The sequence below is a fragment of the Archocentrus centrarchus genome, chromosome 18, assembly GCF_007364275.1.
Source record: "Archocentrus centrarchus isolate MPI-CPG fArcCen1 chromosome 18, fArcCen1, whole genome shotgun sequence".
In the NCBI taxonomy this organism is placed as follows: domain Eukaryota; kingdom Metazoa; phylum Chordata; class Actinopteri; order Cichliformes; family Cichlidae; genus Archocentrus; species Archocentrus centrarchus.
The window spans coordinates 15,156,744-15,182,023 of record NC_044363.1 but is presented as its reverse complement, the minus strand read 5'-3'; the positions used below and the strand labels follow the sequence as shown (position 1 = coordinate 15,182,023).

Genomic DNA, 25,280 nt, shown 5'->3' with positions numbered 1-25,280 from the left:
TCAAGTGTTTACAGATTCCACAGTGGGACTCTCTCTCTGTTCGAGTACTGCAACGGAAACATTAGCTAACACACACTGGCTCGTGGTGTGTTTACTGCATAGATAGATAGACGGAATACACAGTTTCAGAACAATTAAAAAAAAAAAAAAGGCTGATTGTACTTAATCGGATTGTTCTCGTGCCTGCAGTGAGCTGACATTGCTGCACAGGTTGCGTGGAAGAGTGTGTACGTGATTCCTACCCTTTACCTCCACTTGACAGTGAAGTCACGTTGAGTTGATCCATTGATCGGATCGTTATTGTGCTGTTTTAGCTGATTGAGGAGGTTAAAAAAAAAAAAAAAAGTCGGAACGATGTCGGGCCAATCTATCACGGATCGGATCACAGCAGCGCAGCACAGCATGACCGGGTCGGCTATCAGCAAGGCTGTGTGCAAAGCGACCACGCATGAAGTGAGCGGACCCAAGAAGAAACACCTGGACTGTGAGTATATGTCCCCTCCCTCCTCTCCCATTGTATCTAAGGTACCTTCTTCTGGTCTTCTTCACTGTGCCTGGGTGTACCTGGTCCTTCTAGCCAATCAGCTGCTCATTAGACAGTACGTTATTTTTGATATATATATATATATATATATATATATATATATATATATATATATATATATATATATATATATATATATATATATATATAAGATGCAGAAAGTTACAAGTCAAAATCCCAGGCTTCACACTGCTCCAAACAATTTTTTTTCTGCTCTTTGCTCTGTATGACGTCAACTAGAGCAGACATCCCTAATATGGCCATCTCTGTCACACACCTCCTGCCCCAGCCTCCTGCAATGACACATGAAGCCAGTGCAGAAGTGCTTTGACCCCCATGTTAAAATGTTTGACTTTTAAGCAGAAATAAACTCAGTGTAGTGGTTTACACATTTCCTGGGGAGAGACGGAAATCCTTTTGGGGTTGCATCAAGAACAGCGTCCAGCATTTTTGCTCTAGCAGAGCAAAAATATGGAGCTGGAATTGAGCACAATAGGTCCTTTTTCGAGTATTCTGTTAAAGGTGGTAATAATGATTTTCACTCTTTATTGATCTGACCATTTGTTTAATCTGATAATTGTTTAGTTTTAAATGTTAAAAAGTATGCCTAGAGATGAAGGGCAAGTCCTCACAAGTAATGTGGCTGTAATCGAAAGGGTTATGTTAGCTAGACCATCATATATGTTGTTTCCACAGCATAGGCTTTAAGAAAATTAACACGTTTTTTGGGATGTTTCTTGCAAAAAAAGCATTTCCAGAAACCTTGCTGGGCTAGGTATCTCAGATGTTTGTTCTCACTATTTTATATGGCTCTGTTGTATTGAGTGTTTGTATGTTTAAGCTGTGGTGTACAGAAGTATAAAATAAGCCCTTACATTTGATTGATGTCTCTAACTCGATGAAACAAAGGAAACCTGGCCTCTAGTCTAATTCTAAACTGAAATTCTAGCCCCTCGTCTGCCGTTTGATTGGTCACTGGGGATTCAAAGAAAGTGAAGCATATTAAATAATTTTTACCTTATTTTATATTGCATTGGGAACACCAGGCTTTGCCCATATTCATATGACTTCCAAAGCACAGAACTATATCTTACCCAGTGATTGCAGCAAAAGAGCTACTGAGGTATAACTTTAATTGGGTTCATGTCCTCAGGAATAGAGAGGAGGCGTCACAGCCAGCAGACGAAACTGTCGCTTGATGTACCTGCTGTTTTTGAAATGTCATTTCTGATTTGTTCAGTCAGTCTCTCAGGGACATTCAAACTAAAGTTGGGAGAACATCTGAACATCAAGTCAGCTCACTGTTTTAGGTGAGATATCACGCTGGAAGGTGTTGCAAAGTTTACTCCTGACTTTTTGGCCATCCTTTTTAATAAAATCCACCCACACTGGCGACTTCTGAGACACGGTGCTGCTTAGTTTGGAACCGACTCTGACTAAACCTTAAATAGATTAGACCTGGCAGTCTCTGTTAGGTTAGGCGAATACAAAGCTGTGAAAAAATATTTCACAGCTTGTCTCTTTTTTTCCTGTCACCAAAAATAATAGATCAGTCCTCAAAGGTTGGACGAGTAGACTGGACTACATCCCTGTTTAAAATATGAGTTTTAAAACTCAGATACTAAATTTGTTGTGAAAAATAGGGATGCACTGATACATCCGATGAGTGATGAATGATATCAGCTCATCAGCAAGTATGATTTACTGATGTCAGCAGTTGATATTTGTCTGTTGTGTCACATGAATTCTGGGTTAGGTAAATGTTCAAAAACTGCATGGAAAAGAGTTGAAAGGGTTTCAATCATGAAGAAAAGTTTGTTTCCTTGGGCATCAGTTATTGGGAAAATATTTTTTTATGCATTGGTGTCGGCCAAGAATTTCAGAGTTGGTGCCTCCTGAATCTATAGTGGTGAATGAAACCATAAAATTGTCACATTTCAGGGCCTGGGACCCGGATGCTTGAGTTCTGTTGCTTGAAAATGGGAAATTATCAATTGGGAATTGAAAAAGCGAATTGTTTTCTCATGACAACATTAAAAAACTAGAAGGGCACTCAGTGGAGCACATGCCTCCCCCACCCCAAATTTTAACAAGAACCCTTGATTGAAGATCTAGATTAAGCAGACGAGAACACCCCCTTTAGGCTCCTTGGGTTAAATCCCAAGACGGCGCTGCATGGCTTCAAACTGTAGGGAGTCAGGGGTTAGGTCAGCTTTAAATGAGAGTGCGGTTAGGGTTACGCACCACACCCAAAGGTGGTTAGAGTTCGGTCAAACTGTTGGGTTGACTTTAAATTAGGTTGTCAGTTAGGGTTAGGCACCACACCCAAGATGCTGAAGGTCAGTTCAAACTGTTGGGCCACTTGTGAATAAGTTTTGTAAGCTAGGTTTCAGTACAAAACCCAAGGTGTTTAAGGTTAGGTTAAACAGTCAGTTTTAAATGAGATTGCTGGTTAGGGTTAGGCACCAAACTCTGGTGGCTAGGGTTTGACATTAATGCAGAAGGTAGTATATACAGCAGAAGAGATCAGGATTAGGACCAGCCATTGGGTTAGGCGTAACCATGAGGATTTTTTTAAAGGTAAAGCAGAAGAGCCATTTGAAGCAGGTATTAGCAGTTTCTAGGTGTTTAGGGGATTAAAGATTAGGGTAATTGTTGTCATTAACCACTTAGACATCATAGAGTTAAAATGCGATGCAGTTTGCCTTTTCTGTTGGTCAGAAGTTAAACAGCATTGGTTAGTATTAACATTTTTGTCAGCGCACTAATCATGCCAGCACCTGTTCTTATCTGTGAAGCTCTAATCAGCCAATACATTACTTCCATCAGAGGCGTCTGGTGTTTTGGGTCTGGCATGGATACAGAGCTCTTGTAGCAGGTTCCTTTTGTATACACTTCAAGGCAAGTTGCAGACAGAGATAACAGAGCAAGCGACAGAAGACCTGCAGTCCAGGAAGGATGAATTGTGGTTATCTTGTTTTTGAGGAGACACATAAGTCACTCAAATGTCTCACAGATCATGAGGAAAAACATGACATTTCCTCATATGGCAGCTTTGGTGGCCTTTATTTGTTGGGAAATCCCCTCTCAAACACTTCCAGGTTTACCAGCGCAGAGCAGAATGTACTCTCGCCTCCTATTTTGTTAAAATAAATTTTAAATTTTTTAATTTTTTTTTTATTACTGTGTTGTTGTTTAGGTAAATGATTCCCGATTGTCTCTTTATATCCTAACTTGGTATTAAAGAGTGAATGATTATGTTCGATTGCCAGTGGCAACCCCTCAAATTAAACCTGAGTCATGTTGAAGGTGGCTGTGATGCAAATGTGCCAGCATAAAAGAGCAAAAGAATTAATAGATGGAGCAAAAATAAGACTGAGTCACACGCGGGCATATGCGCAGCGTTTGTGTTAGATGTTACTGAGACTAAATGTGCTGAAGATCTGTTTCTGGGAACTGCCTTTGTCGGCATGGGATGCACATGTTTGATTGATGTTTCAGCTCAGCTGCCTCACATCCGTCAACTCCTCCTCCTCGCTCACTCACAAGACTCAGCTGCTGACGTTTGAGGAAAAAGCCGTGCATTGTCTCCACTCCTTTGTGAACCTGGCCAGAACTTTGTAGCCAATACGCCACGTCAAGCTTAATCATTGTAGATATTGATTTCTTTGTGAGAGCAACAACCTCAGTGCCGTTGAGGATGTGGCGGGGGGGAGAAAACGGTCAAGGAACAGTGCATTGCATGGTATTTGTCCTCTTGATGATTTTACCACGAAGGTAACATGCAGTGTTGTCAGGCTGCTAACTTCATTGTGTTGCTGGTATGAAGGAAGGGCAGCCAGCAGGCAGGGGAAAAAAAAAAAAAAGGCAGGCTATCTGTTTGTCATTCAGTCTGGCAGGTAGTCAATTTGTGAGTCGGTTAGCAAGAATGTTAGGCTGGCAGGGAGTGTATTCGATCACTACTCAGTCAACTAGTTGGCCAACTGATTCAACTATCCAGAAAAGCAGTAAATACAGGATAGTATGCCTGTAGGTGAGCCCTATTCATACTTTAACGAGAAGCTATTATGCTTTTCTTTGTTATACTGTTACAACAGGAGAGGCTCATATTAAACACATCCAAAGCTTAAAATAAAGAGTTTAGGTAATCAATGTGAGCCAAAAGCCTGCTATAAATGCTCAGTTTCAGACATTTTCTTTTTTTCTGGCTCTTGGCTCTGTATGATGACCAAGAAAGCAGAGAAAGCACCCACATGCTTTGGAGGAGCAGCCAATTAGAAGAAAGTTGGCTTAGGGTTGGGTGGCGGTTTAAAAGGAGAGGAGCTAAAACAGCCTTGGTATAACACAAATAAGGATGATTTTTTTGAACTCTCAGTCATGCAAAGCCACTCTAGTAGAGTCCAGGAAGTGGGCTGGAGTGGCCAGAGCTTCTCTCAGTTGTCATGGGGCCGGAAGCAGGGGTATACTCTGGACAGTCTGTTGGAGGGCATCCAGTCATGCTACAGCCAGTTTAGAATCACCAGTTCATCTGACATTCATGTCTTTGGACTGTGGGAGAACATGCCAATTTGCCTTGTTTTCTTTTCAGGGAAAGGCTCAAGCCCTGCCGCTACCCTGAAGTGGATAAGTGGTTAACAAGATGGATGGATTGATGGCCATTTATCTGACCTACTAAGTCTTTATAGTACAATAATGTAAACACACTATTTTTTGGTTCCTGCTTTGCTGGGGAAATGCCAGCAGCAGCAGTAGATAATATGTCGGCAGTGTTGTGCTGCACTTCACTGTCAGCTGAAGGTCTGCTGGCGGGTCTCTGAAGTAACACATCTAAAACAGGAACGCTGTTAGAAACGTTACATTTATTTTTCTGTTTGCGTTTATTTTCTGTACAGATTTTCCCGGCCAACGAACGCGTCGGTAATGGGACTCCTGGGTACCCCGCCTTGAAATATCTCCAAACAAACCTCCTAAACAGCCTGATTTGTGAGGGATAATACCTGACAAGTCGTACATTTCACGATTATGTTGGGGCTTAGAAGTGTGATTCTGGATTCACGCTGAGATCAAACAAGCTTGAAATGAAATTTGTGTCATCTTCTCAACCTGAAGTTTTAATCTGCTTTTGTTGTCTGTGGTGGTTACACAGATAACCCAGGCTCCGTGATGTTTAGCAACGCCTCACCGACGCTGTCTTTGTTAATTAATGGGGTATTAGTTTACAGCCACGCACCAGTGTTGTTTGGGTACTGAAGCTTCATTCAGGCCTTATAGTTAATGAAAATCTGTAGTAAAGTTTACTTGTGTCTATCCAAATACTGCGGGGTCATTCTGTGGAAAATCAGCAGGCGCCTCTCACCTGAACCCCTCAGCTTCTTGTATCTACTTTAATGCGCGAGGTAGCTGCATGACATTTTCAGTGATGAAAGATATGTTAAAGCTCTGTTTAATAACTGCCGCCACAGCTTATTGATGGGCCTTGTATCAAAATGTAGGTAAAAGGGACACCTTTCAAATACTAACTTGTTTTGACCAGCCACCTATCCTACATGGTGATATGACCCTTGAAGGTTTACCCCCAAAAAAGCACCTTCTAAGATTTTCTGTTGAATTAAAAGTAAACCGATAAAACATCCAGAGGACCGATGCTTGTTTCTAACTATGAAATTAGTATTCACTGCAGATTGCAACACTTGAAGTGGGTGTAAAATTGATTTTTTTGTTGCAGAACTCAAATGTGTTTTCCACCTTGAAGAGTTCATGTGGTTATCACCTGTACCAAATTTCAAATTAGCCGCATGTAATTTGAGGGTCTCTAACTCGTATGAAAATAATCTTGCCTGGATTTGTTAGATATTTGTTAGATCTTGAATCAGAAGTAACACATACACACACACTAAAAAAAACAGGTGTAAACTTTTCAGATTTGACTGTTTTTTAATTTGAAATGACCCTGCTATGTTTACCGACTCTGGAAATTGTGACCCTTGGAGAGTTGTTAAATAAATGCAATTTTCTGCAGCAGTATACTAATCTAATGGCAAGTTGTCACTTAAGCTGTCACATTAATGATACATTCAGGAGCCAGAGGTATGTCACAATTGAGAAACAGGTGCTGCCGGTCTGAACTGGGCTGGTGGCTAACATTTCCATAAATTATCAAATTGTTTGCCTACAGAGCCGCTTATCAGTGGTCAGAGGAAAACATGGACACGATATCCTATGTTAGGCTGTGCTGCTGCTGCGTTTGTTTTTCTTTCAACATCTTTATTTCTCACAGTCAGAGCCCCTTATTTCTGCATGCATATAAACACACCGCCATCATTTTCTACCACTCTCCTCTTGGCACAAATTCACTGCAAGCAGCTGTGACTGTCTGACAGCAAGCTGTGAATGATCTCACAGGCATATTTGCATCCAGACCCAATAACCGAATAACCCTGGCAGACGCCTTTCAGAGCTGCCAGCGGCGAGCGTGTAAAGGGGTTCGGAGGGCTGCCGTGAGCTGTGGAAGCCATGACATTCATGCGCCACTGGCGAAAATAAGTGCCGTTTTAAAGCCATTTAGTGTCATGATTGGGACTGTCCACCTCAATTAACCCCGGCGTGTGAGTCAGTGGCAAAAGTGACGAGTTCTTCCCCATCAGCACTGAAAAGCTCTTCTATTTATGGAGATTATCATCATAAAAATCAGTGACGGAGCGTCACAGTGTGTTGGGATATGTCTGTTTCCGCTTGCACACCTGCTTGTAGTTTGCATGTTGTCAAGGTGAGAGATGCTGTTTGCTGAATCCAGCCTTTCTAAGTGGCTGACTGACACATGGGCACACTTTATTTTTCTCATCATTGAGATTGTTTTGCAATGTTATAGCTCTTAGGGAGAGGTTGTGACATTTAAACTAAAGTCTAGTTTCCTGTTCACCAGAGCTCTGTTGTCATGGCATCAAACCAGCCAACTGGCATGTGCTAAATGGACTTTAGTTGACGGGGGGTGGGGTTAGATGTTGAAATTGGCTGTCGACTCAGTAACTCTGCTGTTTTAACAACCTTTGTTTATGCAGTTGAGTGGTTGGGTGTTTGTTTTTCTGTAGATGTGGGCTCTAATAGAAGTTCCCAGTGATTCAGGTGATGGAATATCCAACTGTAAATAAATGGCGAGTGGGAGAATTACTTTGTGCGGTTGCCATTTATTGACTTTACTGGATGACTGGTGAGGGGGAAAGTTTCTCCAGGACTCTTTACAATTCATACCTTGACATCACAGGAGAGGCACTTGGTGCTCATGTGAGAGTCACTGGAGACACATTAGTGGAGGTGTGCATGAAGTGATGTATATGATAATGCAGTCCCTGCCTGCTCCAGCTTCTGGTTGATACCCTCACAACAAGCCTCCTCTGAATCCTCAGCCTGCTTTCTCCGAAATAGGTATTTTGTTGTTTTTGAAGGTTGAGATGCAGAGGGAAGGTGAATGAAACCTTTTAGGGTGATTCAGAGACCTCGAGGTCTACAGAAGTATTTTTGGCACACTTTAGTCCAAATAAGAGCTTTTAAAAGTAAGGAGATAAAAAATGTTATGTCTGTCTTTTGTTCAGCCCAAACCTGAAGAAGAGCTGGCCTAGACAAGTGGAGGTGTCAAGAAGACATCGTGATGCACCTTAAAGTTGCCATGCTTTTTGGATGAATAACTCGCTGGATTTTCCAGCAGTGTCTCAAACCCTGCCTCTCAAACAGCAGAACTACAGAGCCTGACTATCAAATTCTGTAGATCTGATTGACCCGGTGAGAGAGGCAGTGCTGAAGCTATTCTCAGTATTCAAACCAACTTCTGCCAATTTCTGCATTTTAGATGTGGCACGGCAACGGTCAAACAAACCAATTTATTTCAAGCACATCCTGGTCTGAAGGACTAGCTGCTCTTCAGTCAGTAAAGTGCACAGCAAAAAAGGTCAGCTAGCAGAGGAATGTGTCTTTGGGTCTCCAAGGGGCAGGAAGCAACTAGCTGTGACGTGGTGATCGTAGACATTTGTCGATGCCAAGCGACGGTGGGCGAAATTACTGCTGGTGATGTGCAGTGGGCGTGTTCCTACTTAAACCTTCCTGACCCTTGACCTTTATCCTTCTTGACCTCCATTTAAAATCAGCCCACATTTTAACACTTGATACTAAAAAGTGTTAGCCAGTATAGGTTGGGGTCATTTCCACAGGAAGAAAATGCTGGCAGACAGAATCTGTGGGTGACGTCTGCGAAATATTGGTGAATTTCTGGTGGTAGCCCCATTCTGAGCCACTGACCACAGCGACTCCACCTTTGGGTCAAGTCATTTTATGGTACCGTGCAGGTGGAAATTAAAAAAGTCAGCAGGAGATGTATCAGAAAATTGTTTTAGTGATGAGGCTTTACCTGAGAAGAATCTGAAGTTAACAGTTTCAGAAGGCTGTCCACGACTCCTGCCAGTAAATGTTAAAAGTAGTGATGAAATAAAATAAGTAAAACACTATGGCGCACATGTCTTCCACATCTTCATCCGATACCTTTGCAAAACAGTTGAATTAGCTTTGATCCTTCAGGTTCAGTAGATTTTAAAAAAAGTCAAGACTACTTGTATTCAGCACTGGCTTTATTTGCCTTTGAGCAGTGTATTAAAATCATTTTGTTTCAGATTTTCATCTGACCCCTTTAAGCTTGTGTTAATAGTTTAATTAAAGGATTGAATACATTATCTTAATGAAATGAAACCCAAAGAGACAATTTATATTTTTTGGATGGTAAAAGCATGTTTGGCTGGTGGATTTGCCTTCATTTCCACCCTACACTTCCCTTAGTTGGGTGAGTCAGTTTTGGATGTAGCCTGTGGGGTTTCTCTAAGTAAACAGTGCCAGTAATAAATGTTTGCTGTGTCTCTGATGGTCAGCAGTGCTGCTGGAGTTGTCCCTATGATGTTGCATCATTACACTGAAAAATTGTGTTCCAGGATCCACAAGGCTTGTTTTTTTTTTTTTTTTTAATCATTTCTTGGGTCTTTATATCGGAGAGAAGACTGTTTAATTCTATATCTAATAGTGCAGATGGAGCTAATCAAAAACTGCTATGAGGCCACACACAGGTGCAGAGATTGACAGCGTAGAGCCTTATTGGGTGTCTGCCCACATGGATGTGTTGACTCATGTTTGGAGGCTTGCGCAGTCTCTGCAGACGTAGGCAGCTGACCTGAGCATTTACTGGAAGTTTTGCTTCTTGTTCTATGATAGCAGTTCCAAAGGTTGTGTACGGCCTGCCAGGGTCAAAATGACCATATTGCCTGTATGCTTGTGTTGTCTTCCCCTCCTACTCTGGTCGCTTTTATCCTACATGCCGTTTAAGAGTCTTGGTCAGCATATCCTGTTATTTTCAGGCCTTTCTGCTCAGTAGCAGCCAAGGTTATGGTAGCTTAATACAACATGCCACATCATTTTTGCCAGCTGGCTGAGCTGCAGGCCCACATGTCCTTTTACATCATATTGCATTGGGCCATTTTTAGCCAAACCTTAAAACTGGGTTACACTTACATGACAAATTGATGTGGTGCTAGAGTAGTCCTTCACACCAACGCTTTGACTCACTCTGTCTGGGTGACAGTCTGTTTCTCTGGGTTTGTTTAGGAGGCAAATGGAGATCCTGTGTGCAGCGGGTTATTAAGCTCAGGTTTATGTGGTTTGTGTTTCTGCCTCCAGCGGGTTGGTGCCCATTCAAACTTTATGGCTCCACATCAGACAGCAGCTCGCAGGTCACCTTCAATGCTCTTCGTCGTGCATGTGTGCTGGAATATGTTTACAGGTGTGTAGGATTTTAAGATGTAATGTGTATGTGTTTAAAATAAAAAAAAATGCAAAAGCCTCTGAACATGTGCAACTATGTATAAAACTGTAAACTTATGGCCCTAACTGTATACACTTAAATACTTGTATAAATAAATGTATTTCAACATAAACACTTCATTAACTTGGAAATTACCAGACAAATAAAATAATTAGAGTAAGTTGTACAGAATGGAGCTGAGGGAGCTCTGCTGTGAACAACATGGAGCAATTATCTTTTCCTCTCCAAGATACAGGGAATAATCAAATCATCAGGTACCTGCGGAGCATGAGGCTTCTGTGATTAGCCAATTCATAAGGCTTCTTCAAAACAGCACAGTATTGCTGCCTTCTGCTCAAAACCCAAAGGATTGCCAAACAGGATGTGGAGTGTAAATGGCTCCAACTGTAACAGAGTTGTGAACTCAATGGCATTGTTTTTTTAAAATTATTTTAGGCCTTACCTGAGCCTCTGTGTGCTAATTTGGGGAGCTTAAAGATGGTTTTTAGACACTGACTAAAGCTGTATAGATACTAATGTATGTAATTAGCCTGCTGTTACTGAAGGTAATTTCAGTCGCTCCCATTTTTCCCAAGGGGGTCGCCACAGTGGATGGAGCCGCTTGTTTGATTTGGCAGAGATTTTACACCGGATGCTCTTCCTGACTCAGCCCTCCCATTTAGCTGGGCTTGAGACTGGCACAGGGAGTACACTAGTTTGTGCCCCACTGAACCTGGGTTTGTATGTCCTCAGAATCCCCTGAATCAAACTGAGAATCTTTCACGTGTGAGGCGAATGAAAGAATAACCACTACACCACGTAGCCACTCAGTTAGCCTAATGTCTAAGGACAAATGTTATTGTTAACTTTTTTTTTTGCTGTTGTTAGACTTTTAAAAATAGCCTGACAGAGTTAGTAGAATTAAAAATGCTTTGCCTTCAGTTGTTCAGCTGATATCTGTCCACCCATCCCACTTTTTCCCCTTAAGTGTAAACAAGTATGTGTTGAAAGTCAGGATCTTAAAAGAGCTAAAACCATAACACCAAGTGAAAGACACCGTTTAACTCACTCCCTAAGGCTATAGGCACTCTAGGGAAAACGGTGGTTGGAGAAGGCGGCGTGACCGTGTGCAATGAACTTGCAGTCTCCTTGGCTTTGAAGTGGTCGCTTCAAAGGCGGGGGACCAGTTCTGAAATCACTCCTAGTCAGATGCTGTCTTCACAGTTCTAAAGTACTAATATTGTCCCATTAATAGCTGCATTTTGACAGACATTTTTTATGTTATGCAATGGCTCCTTTTGAAGGAAGTAAAGAGAGAGGAACATGAAAGTCGCGCCATCTGTACGCACTGCTGAGAAAAGACAGAGAGAGATGTTTTCATTTTGTATCGATCTTGGAAAATACGTCTCCATGTATGCGTCTTGCGTTGGGATTCTTCTCCTCCCTCCGGCGCGCGTGTTAAGTTCTGCTCTGTTTCAATAAAATCCCTGTGTTTTGTGGAGTGGGAATATATGGGGCTCAGGGCGAGTTTGGGCACTGCGTTCACAGCTTTGAGCCCCCCCCCCTCCAAATAAGCACTTCTAGTGGGAATTAATGCAGACACAACAGGCGCAAAATAAGACCTAATTTTCTGTAGCTCAATTTACAGTAAATCACCAGCCACATACCTTAGTAACTTGGGTTTGTGTGATTCATTACATTGTGTCCCCACTGGGAGAAATAAATGATATTGGAGATGGGTTGCAGTGTGTTGGTAATCTCTCTGTCATTTATAAATTAGAGCGAGAGTAATTGCAGATCTTTGCCGTTCTGAGACAGGTTACCTCCCACTGGCCAACCTGTGCAATCCACTTGCGACAAAAAATTGGTCAGCCACTCTGGGTAGGGCTGCTCGATTATGGAAAAAAAAAAAAACATAATCACGATTATTTTAGTCAATATTGAAATTACGATTATTTAACAACTACTCAGTGACTTTGTAAACACACTGCATTTATTGCACTTAAAGAACAGTGAATACCTTGAAATCTAGTGCACTTCTACAATCTCTTGAAAATAAATACTAAATTGAAAATAAAAATATTACTAAAATATATAAATAAATTGCAATATAAATAAATACATTATCAATTACACACAAATAATAAATCAGTAGATGAATAGAATGGTAATACCACTTATCATGACTAATAATACTATGAAGAAATAGGACCAAGTTATTTAGACCAAATACATTTGCTCACATCTTAGTGCACTGCCACAACATACTGAAAGACCTGTACACGTATGCAAAATTTATATTCAATTAATTCCAGTCACTAACTCAATCCAAGAACATGGAGGCTTACCCATTATAGCCCAGAGCAAAGAGAGAACATGTTCAGCTTCAGACTAAATTAGAATTATTCAGGTCAACAAAGCAAATACTGGTTATACTGGCAGTGCTGTGGAATTTGAACTTCAGCTGGTTCATCCAATTGGTTGTGTTGCAGATGGTGCAGATACCACCTTGTGTCCCGGCGTTTTACATGTGGTGCCGGTCGACAGAAACAAAATACTGGGACTTTTTTTCCCTCCTGTATCTTCGCTGTTTGATGTGGTCAGTTTGTTGGATGCAAATTTGCCCCTCTAGGTTTTATTTCACTTCTTTGTTCATTCCCTCATATCCATTCTGATGGTTTCAGCAATCTCCCTCCAGGAATTTGCTTACATTTGTGAGTCCTTATAGTGATGCTATGCTTATTATTCCTTATATTGAGATGCTGATTATTGTTCTCACTCATTCCAGAAAACAAACAAAAAACTGCAACCTAAAAGTAACCGGAAATGCACAGGAGGAACTGATGGTGCTGAGCAGGCCAATCAGAATCCTTGCAGGCTGCGTTGCCCCGACCTATAGTTACATTTCTTGGGATGTTGGGTTACAGTGTGGGTTGTGGTGTAGATTTCCAGCTCAGTAATTAACACATAATGCACCTGCACAAGCATAAGTGCAACGTCACTGGCCACTTGCGTAGATTACATTGTAGACCCCACAAAGAGTCAATTCTGAAGCATAAATCAGTGCTAAGAGTACATTTGCAGAGTGTAATGTGACAAAATAATGTTAATAATAATCTTTTTTTTTTTGTCACTTGTCTTTCGATTGTTTGGAGCCAAAATTGAAATTTGATTAATTGCACAGACAGGGAAGAGGTAAAAAATTAGTGCAATCACTGACCAACCTTCGTGGTTGGAGATTGCCGGGGATCACCACCACCACAATGAAAAATCAAAGGATTTTATAGAACATTGGAGCGGTTTATGACTAAACTGCAGCTTTCAACCTTTGGAGAGAATCCAAAGGGTCAAATGAGACCCTTTGGCAGGCTGGTTCTGGACCCCGGGCCACACGTTTGCCAGACCGGTGACTCTGCGGGTGATGAAATAATATGACAGGCAATCAGTGAGTTGTAAAGGAACAGACAGTCTAAAGTTATTTCTTATTGACAGCCAGTGCTATGTGGGCTTGTTGAAGAAGGAAAGACAACAGCAAAAATTCCAGACTGCAGTGTACGCAGAGTTTGCGAGCACGTCTGGCCTGAAGCTTTGAAACTGTTTCTACAAATGCATCCAAAATAGCTTAACCCTCCTCAGAAAAATGCAGACACATGCACATTAGCTGCAGGAGGGTTACGCTTTATTTTATCTCCTGCAGGGGAGGGGGAAAAAAAAAAAGTCAGTTTGACTTTATACATCAGTATATTTGCTTTTTAATTTTAATTCCTCACATTGCGTGCCCTTCTTTGTCATGCTGTCACTGTCCCTGTCCATTCTTTACTCTTTCTGCTCTCTCATTACACAGAGTACACACACGGAGCGACTTATTTTCATCCACTGAACCCCATCAAAGAAAGTATTCAGAGAACTGAAAAGATTCAGGATGTTAAAGGACACAGAAAGGCCAGCTTATTTCCTGCTATTTGCTTTTCATTGATTCCAACCCTTGATTAGAGCCAGTGCTGGGTGTAGCTGGTGGGTAACATAGCGGGGACGCCTGGTTTTTAAGTGATTGTGAGGTGAGTCTAATGCTATCTAAACAGAGCGGGAAAACCCCTCCCTGGCTGCAGAGCAGAGATAGGCCCAGTTTAGACTAGCGGCCAGGAAAACCGGTTTACTGCTGACTGCTGCTTGGATTTGACCATTTCAAGCCCAGCACAGGGGAATGCACGTGATGTGAAGTGTTGAGTATGTGTGAGAGACGGGTTGGGGTGTGCTTCAGTCTGTTGCGAACATGCTGCCCGCTGCACAGTCAGTGAATTTGCAGGTAGTGATACTGAAGCACAGTCAACAGGAGCTTGCATTACCAATTGTGCTCAGAGGAGAAGCCTATTTTTCTTTTTTTTTCTTTTTTTTAATTTTATTAAGTGTGTAATGCATATTTCAGGAGTCATTAAATATTTACCTTAATTGGCTTTAAATTAGCTATCTATATTTCATTACTTCAGTCATGTAATTGGAGGAAAATCCCCACATAGTTAATTTTCTTTTGCATGGTTTACACAGTGTTCTCCCTCATCAACTTATTATAAGTTTGAAAATAATCAGGTTAAACTCATCTTCAGCTTTTTATGGCCTAAACCAGACTGTGTTTACTTGTAGTCACTTAATGTACAGAAAATCAGGAAACAGCTTCCCTCGTGGCTTGTTAATATCCTATACAAAAAAGCACTCGACAATACTTTAATAGTAACAGTGGCTCAAATGATTGTTCATAATAATTGAGAGTAGTGACAAACAATTTCCATCCATTTCTGCCATTTTCTGTGACACGTTCTGATGTTTTAAGTGTATTGTGTTGATTTTCTGCCCCACAATTTCAGTTTTTTTCAGTCTTTCCAAGAAAAAAAAACTTCAAAGCCCAGTTATTTTTCAGGAAACTGTGGAGTCCAAATTAGCTAAAAGTAGAGAGGATAAATGGCTCAAAACACTTCCAAATTACATTATTTAGACAAGTTTTAATCATAAATTGTAAGCTTTTGTCAATCATCTGTTTATGGTTACTTTATATGATATTTCACCTCTAAATGCATATTCATATGAATGGGTGAGTGTGTCCAAACTTTTGACTGGTACTGCATATTTTATATGTAATGTTATCTTGCCCTGTGGCAGCTGGGAGAGGCTTCAGGCCCCCCTTGCCGCCCTGAATTGGATTAGTGGAAGATGATGGATGGATGGATGTTAGAATGCAGAGCAGATTTATTCCACCTCAATTCACAACAAACTGGACTGGATTTATTTAGAGCCTAGCCTGCCAGATCTTGTGACTTGGAGAAACATCAGTTTACCCAGAATATTATGACATGTACATACTCGGGCCACTTTATTAGTTACGTACACATTGCTCGTAACAGTTTGGGTTCCTTTTGCCTTCTTCTGTCTTAATTCTTCATGGCATGGATTAAACAAGGTGCTGGAAACATTCCTCTGAAATTTCTGGTCCATATTGACATACCATCACAGTGTTGCTGGAGATTTGTTGGCTACACACCACCACTTTCAGCACCCTGAACTGTTGATCCAAGACAAGTGGATCCATTCTTTCATGTTGTTGACACTAAATTCTGGCTCTACTATCTGAATGTTACAGCAGAAATTGAGGCTCATCAGACCAGGCAATGTTTTTCCAATCTTCTGTTCAACGTTGGTGAGCCCGTGTGAATTGTACCCTCAGTTTCCTGTTTTTGGTTGACAGGAGTGGTCGTCTGCTGCTGTAGCCCATCTGATTCATGAGTCAACATGCTGTGGCATTCAGAGATGCTCTTCTGCATACCTTAGGTGTAATGAGTGGTTGTTTGACTTACTTTTGCCATGTGATTGGCTGATTAAGATATTTGTGTGAACAAGCAGTTGAATGTCTACCAATAAAGTGGCCACTGAGTGTAGATATGTTGGTTTCATGCCTGTCTGGATGTCCTCACAACCGAACTTGTCTTTTTTTTTTTTTTTTTTTAACAGTATAGGGCACTCCCAGAGGAGATGCAAAGGTTATATGTATTTGACAGGTGCAGCTGCTACAAGTCATGAATACTTTCAAAGGCAATACTGACAGATTTTCTGCTACTAAGAAGGTCAAATCCAAGGTCAGACTAGGGGTTAAAAGGTCAAATATAGTTAAAATCCAATAACTGCATTTCATACTCTACTATTCAAGCCCAATTTTGATGAAATTAGATGAATACAGTACCCGTTTGATCTGAAAATTGACACTTACCCCAATTTGAGCCATTTTTGTCAAAAATTTAAGGGGCAACCTGTGTTTTAGTCATTCCTGGTCTTAGTTGAGAACCTTTGGTCCTAGAAGTAACCTAGTAGCAACTGATAAAAGCTAGAGCCAACAAGCACTTTGAAGCCTCATTTATTTCTGAAGCATTTTGGCTCTAGATCAACTAAACAGTAGACAGAAAAAAGGCATTAACCACTCATAGCACATTATCCTGTACCTGCTGACACACCTCTGGAAGCACAGTTATCACAATGCAAAGAAGAGACCCAGTCATTTGGTTAACCTTTGTTTTTCAGGGAGACTTAGATGCTTGAGTTGGAGTTAAGTGTCCTTCTCAAGGGAAACCTTTGCCTGGACAAATCCAATGTACTGTACAGTTCATAGGGAACTCGATCAGGTTTGGTGTATTAGGTAATGATAGCGCAGGGTTTGAAACAGGCTTTGTCTGTCTGTGCGTGTTGTTTGGGAACATTCAGTGCGTCTGTTCCCGTCCTGTTCTGATGTCTGGTTATTTTTAGCTGTGTTTTCTCCAGAGCCTTTGGCTGGGTTCAACTGCTTATTTTTTCCTTCCCTACTCTACCTGTGTGCATGAACATCTATCCGAATGCCTGCCTGCCATTCTCTCTGTTGGCATCACTTTTTTCCTGACAGAAGCTGGCAGACACCCCCCAGAACACATTCATGCACAGATACTCTGAGTCGTGCACGCACAGAGACTTCAAACCTATTCACTTGACAAGATTTCCCGAATCCCCCCCATGAAAACAGTGCAGTTGGAGAAAAGGAGTGAGTTTGTCTCAGTCTCTATTTTAGTCTATCTTTGTGTGTGTGTGAGAGAGAGAGAGAGAGAGAGAGAGAGAGAGAGAGACAGGGGCACAAAGGAGAGGGGAAACCGCTCTTATTTAAGACCTCAAGGGGAGATTTAAAGCTCCAGAACCAGAGCTAGTCTATTAATAGACCAACTTCTGGTGACACTCTTAGTTTCTACCCTCCACTTAATTCTCTGCTTCTCCTGCTCCCATGCTACCTCCGTTTTGTCCTTCTGCTTTGTCTTGTATTTTGTGTTTGTATTGTACTTTTCTCTCCATATACAGATTTTTGCAGTTATCTTTTTTTCTCAATTCAAAATCTATCTGCATTAAAACCTGGGATCAAACATACAGCCCATTTGCAGCAAAGTGCATCATGAACTGAGGTACAGGGTTCCTCTTTGTAAATACAACAGGTACAAACATTCATTTATACCCCTATCAATCAAGGCAATCAATGAGCTAACATGATGAAGAAGTACATATGGGAAGTTGTATAGGTTCTTAAATTGTATATTGGTTAAATTGTATATAGGCTTTATATTTACAGTTCTATTTTTTCTACGTAAATTATTCTTTTTTTTTTTTTTTTTTTTTTTTTTTTTAATGTATTTATCGGATTGAGTGGTGGTCTTGTTCTGTTTTATTGTGCAGGGGTACCCTCTTCAAATAAAGAATCTTGTCTTGACTTGACTTGAATATCTCAAGATTAGATCATTTAATGAGAGTGGTTGTCCAAATTGTGTGTTTAATCCTAGCCTGCCCTTCTTCCTAGCAAAGATATTGCCAGTGACCATGAGTGTTTCTTTGATTTACTGCACAGTGTGGGAAAACTGAGGCACACAGTTAAAACTGCACTTCATATTGTTAGGAAGTCTCAGGTTGGGAACCATAAGCCGTTCAGAATTTATTCTTCACACAGGAAAGCAAAGGAAAATCATTTTTGGAGGTAATTATTTATTGGATATTTTGCAGTGGTTTTACTGGTCCAGTAGATCAAACTGGGCTCCTATGTGGCCCGTTAACTACAATGGGTTTGACATCTGTGGTGTAAGATTTAACACGCAGCTCTTAAAAAATTTTTTGCCAAAAATGTCAGACCATAGTGAAAAATTCTTCAGTCCAAGTACCCAGGGTCGTTCACTTTACAACCACATGAAGTTGTGGCAAAGAAAAACAGCAAATATTTACTCTTGAGAAGCTGGAGCAAGAAAATATTTGGCATGTAGCTTCAAAAATGTGTGGGAATAGCAAAATAATCACTGGAATTGGTTTAGTTTTCACAAATCCCAGCCCGAACCTGATTTGCTGTATACCTTTGATACATTCCTGAAGTCCACAATAAAAGGTGCTGGTAGGTAATTTTTCAAACGTTTTCCACAGTTCAATAAAATCTGTGAAATTTCTTCTTCTTCTTAAGCATACTTTATGACCATCTGTGTACGTGTTTCCATTCAGACTTCTTGCACGTAGCTAGAAGCGGCAGACCTATACGTCTGCCGAATACTGATTGATTGAGCCGTGGGCCGGAGTAGGGAAGGGAGAAACAGCAGAGTTCACTGGGAACGGGAGAATGGGAAAGATGAAAAGATACAGTGGCTGCAGTGGACACTTCTCATTGTTTTTAACACTCGGTTTAACTTCAGCTCTTTGTATGCAAGAACTTCACTCTTGTCCGTGGCTCGCTGACAGACCAACAACAGGATAAGCAAGAGTGGCCCACAGTGTTATACACAATGAAAAGTTTTAGTTGAACCACCTACTTTGTGCATCTGCTCCATCAATAACAGACTCTCTCTACAGGTAGGCGAGCCGTCCCCGCTCTGCCAGCGGTCTGCCAACGAGCTGTCCCTGCTGAACCGTAAATTCTGCTTTAGACATTAAAGTCCTGTTTTCTTACTTGGCCAAACAATTACACACTCAGCACAGCGCTCACCATTGTACCAGTAGATAGACGTGCGGGATTTCACATGCCTTTTGTATCTTCATGAGTTGCTGAGCTCATTAAAAAAATGGTTTAAACAGCAATAACACACAGTACCTGATAAGCTTTAATCTTATTGCCTCTGTTTCTGATTTGCATTAGACGCTACACACGGGAGAGATCCTGCGTTTGAGGGGCGGGGGGGGGGCAGCTCTTTGACGTGCTGCAGCAAATGGATTCTGCTCTTAAAGATAATGGAGGAGGAAAGTTTAACAACTTCACAAGAGCTGATAGTGACAACACTCGCTCACAGAAGTGCTCCAAGTCCCATGTATCACACGTCTAAAAGGGATCTATCAGTGGAATCATGCTGTTTTTAGCTCCTGTTCTCTTTAATCTTAGCTGCATTATATATTATATGCTTCAAAAACAGGCGCAATTTCTATATTTTGGGGGGGGGAGAACTTTTTTTTTCTTTCAGTGATTTTCAAGATGTTTTATCATTTTAATATAGTGTAAACTGAACTGAAGTCTCCTGGCATTTTCTGCATCTCTAAGCCACCTGTGCAAGAATAAAAAAGAATGTGCTGCTCGTAAATGGAAGCTTATAACTAACCCCAACAGTAAATTTTGTGCTGCTGTACTCAGACATTGAGTCACATCACTGTTTTATTTTCTTACAGTGAAAACATAAATGCAGATCAATGGTGTAACATCTGCTGCTTGATTGGCTACATTGCCAGTAAAGTGATCAATCATAGACAGAATTGAATGCGACAGAGAGCCTCTGGTGATAAAGGAGAAGCTTTGTTTCCTCTGTCAACAGTACAAAACAGCATTGTCGTTTTCATATTGAACCACTCATCGCAGTATTTACAAAAAGCCTTCTTAGAGGTTTAAAAAAAAAATTGCTGTCTTAGTATGACTGAAAAGCCAGAAAGAAAAGGAAAGATGTTTTCAAATTTAGCAGGCTTACAATTCTTTACACCCCTCTCTTTTCCTTTTCCTCCTCCTATCGGGGAGGATTTGAGAGGGGAGGAAAGATGGAGGGAAGAGTGGAGGGGGAATCCTCTTTTGAGGCAACACCTCTCTACGGTCCCTAACACAAAGACAGACAGAGAGGAGAGAAGGAGATTACAAGTATATGCCAGACAAGGTGCTGATTCTGCGGAGTGTTAATCTTTAACAGATTGGGGCTGCACTCCTCCCAGTGCCTTCAGTGTTGGGCTTTTCATATGCATGGTTTCTGCTAGTGTGGATATCCTCCTGTTAGTACCTTTGCAGGCCCGGCAAGGTCATTCAGCTCTTCGGGAGTGCTCCTGTTTTTAGTTAGCAGTGCTATTAAGCCTCGATAATAGCCATTCCCTGTGGATTGACTAGAACCGAGAAGTTAGAAGGATCATCCTTTAACCGCGTGGCTAATGCTCAGGCCTTCAGCTATTCAGCTCATAGAGTGGTCCTTGAGAAAACTGTGAATCCATACCAATTGCAGAAGAGGTGATGCTCTGTCATGCGGTTGAAAAGGTTGGGCAGGTTTCTCCGTACTCCAGCTGTCCTGTTGTGCCTAGTGAGATAATCAAAATCAAATGACCTTGAATGGGAAGCTATTGGCAACCACTCCAGCCATTGTTGATCCCTGAGATCATTGTCATAAAAAACGGCAATACACAAGGTCAATTGTGTTAAGTGTTGTAATTGGACAAAAAAGTAAAGCTGTTATATCCAGATGGATTTGAGCCCAGAACCTTCTTGCTGCAAGGTAGCGGTGCTAAATGCTACAGCACTGTCACCTCCCCCCAAAAAACCCAGACATTCAGAGATAACTCCAGCTCGACTAGACCCATCTCTAACAGAATCGTTAAAGTGGCTTATTACCGTATTTTTCGGACTATACGTCGCTCCGGAGTATAGGTCGCACCAGCCAAAAAATGCATAATAAAGAAGAAAAAAACATATATAGGTCGCACTGGACTATAAGTCGCACTTTTTTTGGGGGGGGGGGGTTTGATAGAATCCGAGACCCAGAGCAGAAATTCCATCTTGAACGGCAATTTAAAATAATAATGGATTGAAGAACAGGACGAACACGGTTACGCCTACGTTATGCTAACGTAACACATTCAGCTACATGACGCACAACGAACACGTGTTCGGTATGTTAACGTAACATTAAGTTATTCAGATAACCATAGCATAAAGAACATACTAACAAGTTAACCAAACCATCAATCCATTGAATTCTTCATCCTCGGTGTCACTTCTAAACAATTCCGTACACTCCGTAGACGAAGCGCCGCTTCCTCTTCTGTGTCGCGTTAGTCAGACTCGTCGTCAGCTGCAGTTCCAATTATTCCAGCCTTTCTGAATCCCAACAGGATGGTTTGTCACTGAAGCCCATGTTTTCTTGATCCATCCAATGACTTCCAGGAAAGTTGGGTGGCGCATTCTCCCAGTTGCCGTTAAGCTGTGCTCTCCATCCATCATCCACTGCGCCCACAGGTTACGCAAGACTGCCTTAAAGCTGCAGTTCACGGAGATGTCAAGTGGCGGGAGTATTTTGGTTCATGTGTTATAAATGTCACATATACGTCGCTCCGGAGTATAGGTCGCACCCCCAGCCAAACTATGAAAAAAAGTGTGACTTATACTCCGGAAAATACGGTAAACTCATTTCCACTTCATTATTTTTAGTTTTGGGCTCCTCAGAAAGTAGAGTCTTGAAGAAAAAACATTTTTTGAAAGCACTCATGGGCAGTGAAATGGATTAAAGTTTGTGATGAAAGAAGGTGGGAGCACTCAAATTCTCATTGATGTCAACCAGACCCATGCAAAGGCATCGAAAGCTGCATTTGGAGCAGTCTGAAGCTAGAGCTTTACAGAGACGTGTACATACACTGACCTTAATACTCAAAATTATGCCCATTTTTGATGTGAACCATGTGTGTGTGTGTGTGTGTGTGTGTGTGTGTGTGTGTGTGTAGTTAGCATACCTATAGTTAGTATATATTATAATAGTTGCTATAGTATCTTCCAGGGATGAAGACTGGTAGGACAGGATTGTAGTTACAAAGGCAGTCATGTGTTCCCTCAGAGTAATTTAATAGAGCTGTGTGTGAACTCACACGCCTGCTCTTCATAATAATCTGAGTCAAACGCTTAAAATCTCCTCTGTGGATTTGTCCCGATAGATTCTCCTCAGGAATTCCAGCTATGTGAACCTGACCTCCTCTCTGGGGTCTCTGAAGGGACTTAAGTGTGGAGAGACTGACTGTGTCAGGTATGCGAAGCAAGGCGCTGATGTCCCATTGTGTCCCGGCAGAAGTTTGTAAAATGTCAAGACAGGATTGAGAAGCTGGAAGTAGAGTGTATTTGACACATTTGCTTGAAAAATGTAAAGAAATAACAAAATACCAAATATCATCTGGGGGTTCTAATGCTTCTCAGTCCAGTGATGGAAACATAACATCAGGCTTTAATTTTTTATGTTGAAACAATGTAATCTTTCCTTTTTAAACTCCATCACATCACCATATTAAAGGAATATATTAGATGACAAATAGCTTTCCTCAAATAGGGGATCAACCTCCTTGCAACTAGGAAAAATTGCCAGTTGCCCAGTGATTGTGTACTCCTAAAGCGTGGGCCAGGGTCCCCCAGTGGGTCATGAAGTTACTTCAGGTAGGCTGTGATTTATTTGAGAAAAAAAAAAAATCTTTTTGGACTGGTTCCAAAATTAAACATATTTTTCTATTAAAATCTTTTGGAATCCTAAAGGACTTACTGATAGTTTTGTAATTGAGTTTAAAAGTGCCCTGAAGTATATACATTAAAAAATAAATAAATAAGAGGGAGAGAGAAGAAAATGAGCTAATGAAACAAAGACACTGGGTGTAAAAATTACTTAATATTACTCTTTATTTTCTGACCTTTCTATTTTTAAAAAATCGTAGAGCTCTGAATCTCTAAGTTAGGGAATTGAGATGTGGTATTGGGCATTTAAATCATAAATAAAAGTAGCACTGAATCAGCTGTTCCTGTCCTTTCCTCGACTTGATTTTATTTGGCAAAATGCTTTAGTACGACACAAAAATCTGGTTGAGTGTGCGTTCCTGTTGGAACAAGATCTACTATACAATCAATGGTAATGATAGTTTTTAACAGCAGCAATAATGAGTTTTTGTGGTTTTGGACCGCATAGGAAGCTGAAGTTAATGCTTGTTGATTATTGGGACTCTTTAGCTGTTTTCTGCCACCGCTGTGTCATCTTACAGCGCGGCAGCTGATCCCGTGTGGCTGAAATGGATTAAATAAAGAAGATGAAGAGCAGAGGGAGTGAAAGAGGAGGCTTAAAGTGACAAGCAGAGAGAGAGAGAAGGCAGGCACAGACGGTTAATTAGTGAACCTGTTCTAATAGTTTGTGTGCAGATCAGGAGGAGATGAAACATGAGTTTGTGTGCGTGCATCCCCTTGCAGCAGCTGGATGTGCGAGGACTTAAAGGTGGATGAAGTGATGAGAGGAGAGCACATGGAGAAGGTAGCCAGCTGGGCCAGATGCAGTCTTTGTCTCCTCCCCTCCCAGCCCTTCTTCCTCATCTGCTTGATTTAACCACCTGCTGTCTCACACACTCACTCTCAAATAGGCAGTCTTTCCTGTTCAAGATTGGAAAAAAATAGGCTCATATGAGTAACGGCACAGAACATTTATATCTTTCTGTTGGTTTATCGCACACAAGCACGCAAACTCCTTATCAGATTTTGAGCTTGGCTCCTCTGGCTTCTCACGCCGGTCTCTCGGTACCAGGAAGATTCCGGTTGGGTGTGGTTTAATCAAAGGCTGCGGAGCTCAACAGGCAGCCAGCAACAATGGATCTCAGTCAGATCAGGGAGGAACAGAGGAGGTCACTGTTGGGGATGAGATCATTTACTCAGCACTCATTCCTCCCTCGTGTGCTAGTCGCACTAATTAGTATAAGGCAACAGTTATCCTCCCGGGATGGCAGCTTAACAGGCGAGAACTTAAAATGAGTATTTCTTTTTTTTATTTATTTTTTAATCTCGTCCTATCAGAATAAAGGTAGAAAGGTGGTTGTTTATTTGAGTAAGGGTTGCAGCTGCATATCACAGATGTCTTCCTATTTTTTTTTAAATTTATTTATTTATTTTTTGTATGTCATTGTTCTAAATTAGGCTGGAGCTTTCTTCCTCCCAAAAATTGTTTAGACCTGAGAATCACTTCCTTTACCTGCCAGTTAATTAGGGATGCAACAGATGACTGCCTTCTCCATTAATGTAATAAAATGGTAACTTCTACAGCACTGAAAAGCATGTTTACAGCCTAGTACAAAAAAAATGCCTGTATGATTAACCCCCCCCCCCCCCCCCCCCCTTTTTTTTTTTTTTAAATAATGACTCTGAGAGGGGTGAATTTTTTGACTTAGTTAGGGGCGTGGCTGCGTTGACTGACAGGTGTCCCAACATAGGCAGCTGCCTGATGGGGCTCACCACCGCTGCATGTGTTTGAGCTGTTGGTGCCTTTTTGGAGAGTTTTTTTTTTATGGAATAATTTGAGAAATATTATAGATTGCTTATGTGAGCTTGTGGTTTTTACAGGCTCAGAAGGATGCATTGGGGATGACGAACATGATTTGTATGTATTTAGTTAAGGCAAAGAGTAATTTTTGGCCTTCCCACTTTAAAAAAAATGTGCTGACGCATTACTTGAGTTTTTTGCTCGTCTTGCTGAAGGACTGAGGGGATTGGCACCCAGCTGTTTACAAAATCGCTGCTCCTCCTATAATATTAGTCAGATTTCAATCAAACTTGCACACAGTGATCACCTAATGAGCCTTCACCCAAACTGTGATCAAAGACAAGGTTACATTTTATCCTTTTATAGGCAATAA

General features: G+C 41.2%; 1 protein-coding gene across 2 annotated transcripts in view; it reads left to right on the top strand.

Moving 5' to 3' along the window:
- The first annotated feature begins 219 nt into the window (after window positions 1-219).
- Window positions 220-25,280, top strand: part of LOC115796792 (phosphatidylinositol-binding clathrin assembly protein) — a 108,290-nt gene continuing 83,229 nt past the window's right edge. Inside the window, exon 1 of one of the 2 annotated variants that reach the window (XM_030753225.1) lies at window positions 220-484. In XM_030753225.1, the coding sequence (XP_030609085.1) occupies window positions 355-484 (130 nt within the window). In that variant the 5' untranslated portion in view covers window positions 220-354. The remainder of the gene's footprint in view (window positions 485-25,280) is intronic. The other variant, XM_030753226.1, reaches the window with a different exon arrangement.